Source organism: Pelmatolapia mariae, linkage group LG7 (assembly GCF_036321145.2).
Source record: "Pelmatolapia mariae isolate MD_Pm_ZW linkage group LG7, Pm_UMD_F_2, whole genome shotgun sequence".
Taxonomy (NCBI): Eukaryota; Metazoa; Chordata; class Actinopteri; order Cichliformes; family Cichlidae; genus Pelmatolapia; species Pelmatolapia mariae.
Genome location: NC_086233.1, coordinates 50,806,164 through 50,816,414, shown reverse-complemented (window position 1 = coordinate 50,816,414; position 10,251 = coordinate 50,806,164). Strand labels below are relative to the sequence as shown.

General features: G+C 39.1%; 1 protein-coding gene across 1 annotated transcript; it reads left to right on the top strand.

Annotated features, from left to right (window-relative positions):
* The first annotated feature begins 1,614 nt into the window (after window positions 1–1,614).
* Window positions 1,615–10,065, top strand: pnpla2 (patatin-like phospholipase domain containing 2). Its single transcript, XM_063481077.1, has 9 exons — window positions 1,615–2,085; window positions 2,665–2,897; window positions 3,338–3,403; window positions 4,231–4,440; window positions 4,585–4,645; window positions 5,020–5,223; window positions 6,240–6,372; window positions 6,688–6,810; window positions 7,357–10,065. The coding sequence occupies exons 1-9, from the start codon at window positions 1,899–1,901 to the stop codon at window positions 7,676–7,678; spliced, it is 1,539 nt and encodes a 512-aa protein (XP_063337147.1). The 5' UTR covers window positions 1,615–1,898; the 3' UTR covers window positions 7,679–10,065.
* The last annotated feature ends 186 nt before the right edge of the window (window positions 10,066–10,251 follow it).

The window sequence follows — 10,251 nt, the reverse complement described above, 5'->3', positions numbered from 1 at the left end:
CCTTCATATCAGATCAAAGTGGTATGGCCATTCTTTTTTGACCTCTGGTATCAAAATGACATTTTCACCCAGATCACTGGATATTTTCTCATTTTCAGACCATTCTCTGTAAGCCCCAGAGATGGCCTGTGGGAAAAACCCAGCAGATCAACAGTTTCTGAATTACTCAGGCATGCCTGTCTGGCACCAACAACCGTGCCGCTTTTGAAATTATTTAAATCACCTTTATTCCTGATTCTCATGCTTGGTTTGAAGAGCATGTTGTCTTGACCATGTATATATGCCTAATGCATTGAGTTCCTGATTTAATATTTGCATTAACTTACAGTTAACATATTCATATAAATTATACATATGCCAAAATTGTTACTTTTAACTTACTGACAAATGTTAGTTAAAAGTAATATTTTCAGTCTACAGTTATTCTGGCATACACAAAACAGCCATAACATATGATATTTAATATATATGTATGTTTATAAATAAATATATTTTTTATATAGAAAATAGCTCAGGAGACCTTTAGCTTCTATACTGTCATCATTCGTCCTCAAATGTGCTACTTGTTTTTTAACTGTGTTGTCCATTTGTTCAGTGATAAGTCCAGAAATCAATATGTAATGATTTGCATTACATATCGATGAGGAAATTATGTCAAAAGGTCATTGCAGAAAATTTACTTTAAAGTGTAAAAGTATTTGTTTGACTAAGATAAATTATACCGAAGGTCAAAGGTGGTAGAGTCAGAGTGATCAGAACATAATACTCCGTCAGAAAAAAAGTGTCACCTCCTGTATTCTTTTGTTGTTGTTTTTAGTGGCTTTCTTGGAGCTCAGTCCATTTTTTGTGAGTCCAAGCGTGCCCCAGGAGGTCTGGACTGCCCAAGAACAATTTGTGATCCAGTTATCATTTTTTAAAAGAATCAACTCAAGCTCATGCTCTTTCATAATAGGGCATGCTCCCCGGAGAAATCATGGTGTCCCGAACAGAACCTGAATCAGTTCCCACAGCAGTGACTATTTGCAATCTATTTCTGTGAAGTGTTCAGAAAAACATTTCAGTGTTATTGCTGGGTGTACTTCAGGCGCAAGAGATTTGGGACTTCATTACTGTATGTTGTGAAACCCTACTACCATTTCAACTTGTACCAATATTTACTATTTTGTGGCGATGCCGCCCTGTGTGTGTGTGGATGGGGGGGGGGGGGGGGGGGTAATCTGGCGTATCTTGCCAATATTGCATAACAGGAAATCAATACACCTTCCGAGCGATAACACCTATCATTGAAGAAAATCCTCATAGATCCTAGACTGGACATTTTTTCCTGACAACGAAAAAACATAAACAGATAGACAAATATAGAAAGGACAAAACAAAACGCCTTGCTCCGTCTGGGGACGAACTTTTGACAGCTGTCAGAGAAGACGCGAGTGACCGCTCTGTGACTTTCCGGGTGTTTCAACGACGCAGAGTGTGATTGGTCGCTTTAGTATCTTTCTCGATTGTGATTGGTGAACTAGAATTTGCGGTGTCGTTGATGATTGGCCAGGCGGGTTCACTCTACGCCCTCCTCACGCCAGTACTTCATGAAATCACAACAAGTCCCCGTGGTCTACTGCGGAGGTATATTAAGCAGTCCAGGGCTGTTTGTAATTACAGCTTTCTTACTTTTTACCGTGAAGGCATTTTTAAACAGTCTGACTGTTTCGGCGCTACCTGCAACGGAAAATCTGACTTAGGCTTAACGAAGACAGTAGACCGACATTAAGTTATGAACAGGCTCTAGAAGCAGACTGTTAGCTAGTTTTTATAAGTTGTTATCTGCGTAAACCCAGTCGTATCGTGTTCCAGCGACCTTAGCCCCACTGGAGTCCACAGCTGTGGACCGCCCTGGCAGGATGTTTCCACTGGACTCCCCGTGGAACATCTCTTTCGCAGGCTGCGGCTTCCTTGGTATCTACCACATTGGTGTGGCTAGCTGCCTGCAGGAGCAGGCTCCCTTTCTGGTCCAGAACGCCCGGCACATATACGGTGCATCTGCTGGAGCTCTCACCGCCACTGCTCTGGTCACTGGAGTATGTCTCGGCAAGTATATATTGGGTCTTAGATTACTAAGCTCGAGTACTTTGTAGGAGTTATTGCATGTAACTATGCATTATAGCTTGAAATGAACGGAAGAAGAAAATGATGTAGCATGAAATGGAAACAGAGTGGCATTGAGGCCATCCTCACGCTCATTAGCTCAGTGGTGCAACTCAAAAGTGATAACCATCTTCTGAGGAAGAGAGGATGTTTTGTAACAGGATCGCCATCAGTCTTCTAATTCTTGCTTTAAATGTATCGCCTGTTACCCAGGCAAGTCCTCTTATCTGATGCTCTACATGTAAAAACCGATTGTGAGTGTATTTGTGTCTGTTTTGTTGTATACTTACTACACGACCTTCCCAAGGACTATGAATGTAATATTGGAGTATTGCTAAAATTTGGCATGCTTTTAATTATATATATATATATATATATATATATATTACACTGATGTCCATTAACCTGTCCCCTTAAAATGCTTTATCTAGTTCTTATTCACTGCAACATAAGCACCAAAACTTTCTGTCATAAAGTGCACAACAGTTCCCAGACGCCAATGTCTGTTTCCCTGTTTCACAGGAGAGGCTGGTGCAAGCATCATTGAGGTTGCCAAAGACGCAAGAAAGCGGTTCCTCGGGCCGATGCATCCTTCCTTTAACCTGGTGAAGATCGTGCGACACATGCTGCGAGGCACTCTGCCAGCTGATTGCCACATTCGAGCCAGTGGGAGGCTGGGAATCTCTCTCACCCGAGTTACAGATGGAGAAAACGTCCTGGTGACCCAGTTCAACAACAAGGAGGAAGTGGTGCAGGTATGCAAGTGTTAATACTTTGATCAGCAGGCTCACTGCAACATAATATTCATCTCCACTGCAACTCCTTTGTTACTGAGGCAAAACAAATGATATGCAGATGCTACACTGGACTATGGCACGCAATTTTTTCACCATTTTCTGATATGTTGTGCTTGAATTGTTGTGTAGGTTGTTATATTGTAATAATAAAAGTTACACGCTGCAGCCCTATTGTTTTTTTATTTCAGTTAATGTTATTAAAAAATATCCTTTAAGACCAGAAAAACAATAATAATAATTTCTGATATCACAGTGTTTATGTGCTGTGAGTATTATTTAACTGCAGTCTGCTTGATTTGATTTAAATCAATCAGAAAATCTCCAGCAGTCAAAGAACTGTATTTCCATTTACAGTTATTAATCAGACGTTGTTTCTTATTATTTCTTTTCCAAATCAGGCGTGTGTCTGCAGTGCCTACATCCCAGTGTACTGTGGCATCATTCCTCCCACACTGCAAGGAGTAGTAAGTAAATGTACTCTTATCTGGCATCCGTGCACCTTTCTTCTAATCTCACGTTCCTGCTTTTGGAATATTTAATTAAATCTTTCCCTAAGAAGATATTAAATGTTGGAATATAGAAGCACAGCATGTTTAAAACATGTCATGGCGAGTCCGCTTTGCTGCTTTGCTTGAATTACACATCGTGTTTCCTTCTATTGTGCTTTGCTGTGACTTTTGGCACTTTTTCTTCTCTCTGTAAGTGCGCCCGTCAGGGGCCTCCCTTCCCTGAGAATGTGTTTGCTCTGAATGGCATGTGTTTGGAAACAATGATTATAAAATTCCTGCAGAGTTAGTGTTTGTCGCAGATCTCACACTAAAGGGGGAAGTTTTGCTGGCCATGTTTCTAGAACAAAGGTTTTTTTCTGGGAAACATCGTTGAGCAATACCAGCGGTCCCAACTGCTCGCCGTGGCCTTTGTGATGGTTTTTTTGGAGCTTACATGCTCTTGTTTGTATGCAGAGCTTGTGACCAAAATTAGAGAGTAGCCGAGCCAAATGTGATGGTCCAGGCACAGGCTTTCAAAGTTACTCTGTTCTTGCTCTCTTAACCCTCAGTGGCTCAAGTTCAGATTGCTGATGTCATCCACATCTTATCTGTTGACACAGTGTGAAACCTCTGCCATGCCTTCACTTCAATAAAAACACAGATTAGTCAATACACGGGATATTATGTCATTGCTATCATCATCCTGTTTAGAAAATGCTGTAAGGACACGGGTCCTTTAAAGTCAATCACGTGTTATTTTCTGTAGATTTTCTGATGTTTTTTTTTTTTCTTTATTCATGCAGCGATACGTTGATGGAGGAATCTCAGACAACCTCCCTCAGTACGAGCTAAAAAACACCATCACCGTGTCCCCGTTCTCAGGAGAGAGCGACATCTGCCCCCGAGACACCTCAACCAACATGCACGAGCTTCGCTTCACCAACACAAGCATCAAGTTCACTCTCAAAAACCTCTACAGAGTCTCCAGAGCACTTTTTCCTCCAGATCCAATGGTATGCAGCTTGATTACAGCCTTCCGGATCTATGCACATAGAGATACACACACAGCTGCCGACAAATTGATTGGCTCAGTGAGTGAACTCAGTGGGCCTCTCTGACTCATGTGAGATAACTCTATGTGTTTGTTTTGAGTGCAGGTAATGAAGGCCATGTGTAAACAGGGATACACGGATGCGCTGCATTTTTTAAAGAGAAATGGTAAGGGTTGTTGATCTGCCAACTTACTTCAAAGCTTCTTCTGATTGGTACTGACAAGTTTAATCGATCTTTTGTCCCCTGGCTCTGAGATATGTACAAACATTATCAGCCAGATATACTATCACTGCTTGTGCTTCCTATGACTATGTCATCAAATCAATAGACTGATTTTTCCTGTGATTTGGCGTCTCTTAGCCGTTATCGTTAGTCGTTAGCTTTATGTAACTCAAAGCATGAGTTTACTAAGGCGACACTTAGCAACACAAGTATTTTAAACATTATGAACTCGTTAAGTTATTTATTTTATTAAGAAATGACTCTGACAGATGGTCCCAGATTAAGTGAGTTACTCTGGTATTTTCTCTTCTTTTCAGGATTGCTTAATCTCCACCGAATTTATACAGACAGACCACTACTAGCTAACAAAGAAGAAAATGAGGAAGTCAGTGAAGAGGAGGACGCAAATAAAAGTGAAGACAAAGAAAAGTCACAGGTGGAAGAGACAGCATTGGAGGTTTATGCCTGCGCCTCATTTGACGAGCAGATCATTGAGTACCTTCCTCCTGCTCTGCACAAAGGTAACATGATGCCGAAGGTACAGACTGAGTTGAAAAGTTGGTACACTGTTACAAAGCAAGAAATGGAACCTTTTAGTAAACTGAAAGCAGCATCTGCCTGGGTAGTGGATAAATATATCTAGAGATTAAAAACAATTTAAAACTCCTTTCATAATCTTTAAAATATTTGTCACTGTGAACAATACTGCAAGGACCTAATGTTTAAAATTTTAAGCAATGTTGCTTTTTTCTTCCATTTCTCCCAGTTTCAAAAAAAGTTTTCAGCATCCTGCATAGTTGGTTCATATTAAAACGCTCTTTAGGAGAAATCACAGCTTGTAAGCCTTTATGTAGCCAGCTGAGTTTTTCAATCCTTGTTAAGCCTTGTAAATCTAACTAAAGTCCTGGGACCTTTGTAAACATTTTGCCTGCTGCTCTTTTTCCAGAAAAGAGGCAGCCATGGCCAAGATCTTTATGTTTTTGTGACTAGACGTCTTGTGTCATATCTCAGGAATACCTGAAGTGAATTCTTTAAATTGAACTTATGGAGGAACTCTCTGTGTTTAAATGTCACTGTGACCTCACAACAAACATTTGGGTTTTTTGCGGGGTTTTTTTAATTAAGAATTCGTACATCATTTATACAAATGTCTAAAATGATAAAATTGCTAAAGGTCAAATCAGGGCAGACTTGGATATGAACTGCACCTCTACCCTGTGGGTAAAGGCATAAAACTGAGAGGTGATTATTCTAGTGCCAGTTGTTTTATAAAACCCTTATCTTAGTTTAAATGTCGAGCTTGGTTCATCTTTTGGAAATCAGCAAATTTTCTGCTAACTATAATAGTCACAACACAAATTTTGAGTAAAAGTGCTCAAACCTTTACGTCACTGCAAGTCTTGTGGGAAAGTAAAGTACACAATGTCCTCTGTACTGAAAAAATCCCTTTGATATGTCATAAGATAGAACTTGTGTACAGTTTCTTTGTAGTTTTGCACATAGGAGGGTAATTCTGTCTCTCTGCCTCCCTCTGCAGCTCTGGTCGAGGCCTGCATGGAGAGGAGGAGCCTGGCGCAGTCGCTAAGCAACCTGCTTCCTGTCAGGATGGCCACAGCCATGATGCTTCCCTACACTCTCACCCTGGAGTCTGCTATGTCCTTGACTCTCAGGTGCTGTAGGACTTCATTACGTCTGTTCCTATTCCCTCAGATGCACTGTCTGTCTGTTTCTACATGTAGTCCCTTTTATTGAACTAATTACCTTTAAACTGTATTTCATTTAGAGTGCATACAGTGAAAATCTGTCTTAACACCATTTTACTATTACTGTAATATATATATATAGTATTATTTAAGTTGGTTCAGTCAGTTACTGTTCTTACTGTCTGGGAGCAACTGTAACCTTATAATTCCTCAGGGATTAATAAAGTATTCTGATTCTGGCGACTATGTCTTCTGACTAATAATCATTTGTCCCTTGTGTAGACTTTTGGAGTGGCTGCCAGATGTGCAGGAAGATGTGGTGTGGATTCAAGAACAGTTATTGAAAATCCTACAGTGTTTTCTTCGCCAGACCTCCAGAAGCTTGTCCCGTAGTGTATCTGCCAGGTAGGTTTAGCTCTGCAGTTACACAAAACTTTAACTTACAGTTTCTGCCATCCATTTATGCCACATATTTACAACGCCTGTCATTATGATGCCATGTTGATAAACCCCAAAACTGGATCTGCTTCATACAGTGAATGAACAGTGCTGAATTTCAACTTGGTTAAACCTACAGTAACTGGTTATTTGATCCAGTTGGGGGCAGCAGAAACAAGTAGCCACTAAAAATCCCTGTTCTGTCTGATAAATTGACCGTGTTGACACATCCAGCAGTTACAGAGCATCAGTATCATTTGGTTGCTGTAGCTATCTGCCGTGTAGTTCATAGAAGATGATCTACAGTGAGGTTTTAGGATCTATATGATAATTTGAAAGTGAAGCAGAGCTGCTAACTGCAGATTCCCTCTCCTTGTTCACACATCTGAATTTGATTCGTTGTCATAAAAATGTTTGGGTTTTTTTGTATCTAAACCTGATTTAATAACACAAAATCACACAGTTACAGCTTACTCCATATTCATGCTGTTAAATACTTCTCATGAATACTAGGTTGTTCTGCCAACTGGAGCTGCACCACTACAAGTCCATCCCATCCCACTTCAGCTCCCCGAGCCTGTTTCCCACTTGGGTGAACGGGAGGAGCTCTTCAGTCCAGGATGTCTTCACGCGTCTGGAAAACTACAAGAGGCAGCTGCTTTCAGATGTGCTCTGTATCAACATGGATCTGCAAGGCTCCTTCAAAACTGGAATGATGTCACCAGATAACAGCTCTGCTACTGACCTTTCCTCTGACCTTTCCTTTGAAGGTCTCACAATGCACACAGGTTGTCTTAATCTTCCAAATGATGCTAACTCTGGAAACTACCAGTAGCTCCTAAGAGTGCTGATAGAGAGACAACATCAAATCAGATTTAAAGATCTGTCTTCTTCCTCGTGTTAAGGTATTTTTGGCTGAAAGAAGATATTTCTAATATGATCGTCCCCATTTTCTAATGGTTGGAAATTTTAATTGTTTCACATATTTACACTTAACTGTGTATTAAATGCCTTTGGACCAGTGCATGACGCTGAACTGAGGTTTTTGCTCAACTATTGTAAGCCCATACACATATCATGATCGTATGTCTACAGAAGTGCATTTAAACTTAGCACATGTGCTCAGTCATGTACAGACTTGAATTACAGGATGCTGGAAACAAAAAATGTGCACTTGAGGTTGCACGGTTAAAATAGGTGTGTGTTTATGTTTTTGGTGGAGTGCTGACCAGTAGTTAATCAGAGTTTTCCTTCTGTATCCAGTCATGAGCTTTAAGTAACTTTTGCTACACAGAGGGCAAAACGACTGATGAACCAGTCTGTTTAGTACACGTACCTACTCCATTTATGTGATGCAAGTGTCAATGCATAGTGTGAAAGACGACACTTTATGTTTCTTGGTTCGTTTTAATGGCAATGCCTTATGTATTAACAATTATTTATATGAAAAATACAAAAGTGCTTTACTTTTTCCAAATCACGTATATATTTTTTGATCATCTTGATTTATTTAGATGTAAGTTGAAGCTTTTTATAAATGATTTTAAATATTTAGCATTGAATGTTGACAGATTTGATTTGTTGCTACATGTTTAGTGCATATGTAGTAAATCAAAAATGTGATTTTTTTTTTTATTAAGTCCCATTAATCTGACTGTGCCTTTTGTTCGTAGGTTACAACCTACTTGTTAAAATTCTTCTTGCACTGTGTGCTGCATCTTTAACTGTGTGATCTACTCCCATGCTGTGCCTTAACCTTCAATGAAATAATTGCAAAATGAGTGCCAAATGATGTAAAAAAAATGTTTCAAAGAAAAATATTTATGTTATCGTGAAATAAAGTGATGATCAATATTTGTGTCTTCATATTCCTGTTCTTACATTAGCCAGTAAACCTGTAGCTGACAATGAAAAGAAGAAAAACGTAACACATGCCAGGCAGTGACCAAATAATGACTCAGGGATCGTGGCAGACTTTGAAAAATACCTCAGTGAAATGAACAAGGACAAAATAACACAGCAGGATACAGTTGGACAGCAACTAAAAGGGTAACATAAATAGTGTCCTAACATGGACAATGCCATGTTAGGACAAAAGAAAAGCTGGCACAATTTCCCTGTTTGCTAGTAGCTATTGAGAAACTCAAGCTAATTCACCCCAACATCAGACTGTGAAGTGCTCAGAGAAACTACAAAAAACTAAGAGCTACATCTCAGACTAGACAGACCTCAGTTAGCATGTTAAATGTTAAAGTTCACGATAGAACAATTAAAAAAGACTAAATAAGTATGACGTGTTTTCTCAGGAGAAATGCTCTTCTCTCTAAAAGGAACATGACATTTGTATCTGAAAAAAAAAAGACTTATAAGACAATCTCAGATGAGATCAGGAGTGGAGTGGTGATGATTTGGGTTTGTTTTACAGCCACAGAATATGTGCAGCTTACAGTCTAGACTCTGTGACTGTGTCTACATGGTAAACTGCGAGAGACTGAAAATGCCATACAGAAAACAATTAATCCAAGTGATATATATTGTATCCTCTGGACAGGTAATATATTACATATGCACACAAAATACATTCTTGTTAGTATCAAGAATATATATTTTACTTTCTATCCCCCGTTTCCATTATATTTGCATGAATGTGCATGACTCTTGAGTTCTTCTTAAGTTACTAACATAACATAGCAGTGCATTCACTTATTCAGTCACTTTAATTCTAAAACTGTGTATATACTGTATACTCTGTGTATTTGTTAACTCATTCTTATTGCCTGTTTATGCCCTGTCCTTATCTTTAACGCCATGCTGCTCTGTTGTATCTTAATTGCCTCTTGGGGATAAATAAAGTCTTTCTGATTCTGATTTAATTTAAAATATGTTGTTTTGGTTAGAGGAGTATTTGAATATCCCCCCATTCTGTTCACATATAATAGCAAAACGTGTCACACATAAGTCTCATCACTTCTGGCCTTTTAAGAAAGCTGGTGAACTTGGTATCATCCAGTTATTAGCCATAACTACCCTTAACTTACACATGCACATGCACTGATAAACACACCACTGTGCAAAACTACATTCTATGTGCAATAACCCAAACAATACAAAACGCTATTTATTTACATATTTACTTCTCTCTCTCTCTCTCTCTTTTCTTTTCTTTTCACACCGGATTGTATATTTGTACATTATATCTAATTGTTTTCGTCTAAATACTGTTCATATGTATATAGTGCTGCAGAACTGTGCACCCCCCCCCCCCCCCCCCAATGTTTGCACTGAGTAGGAGATGCATCTGTATAGTGACAATGAAGGCATTCTATTCTATTCATAAAGATCAAAACAAGAAAAACAAAGAAAAAAAACGAACATTAAAATAATATGACAGAAAAATATAAAATCACA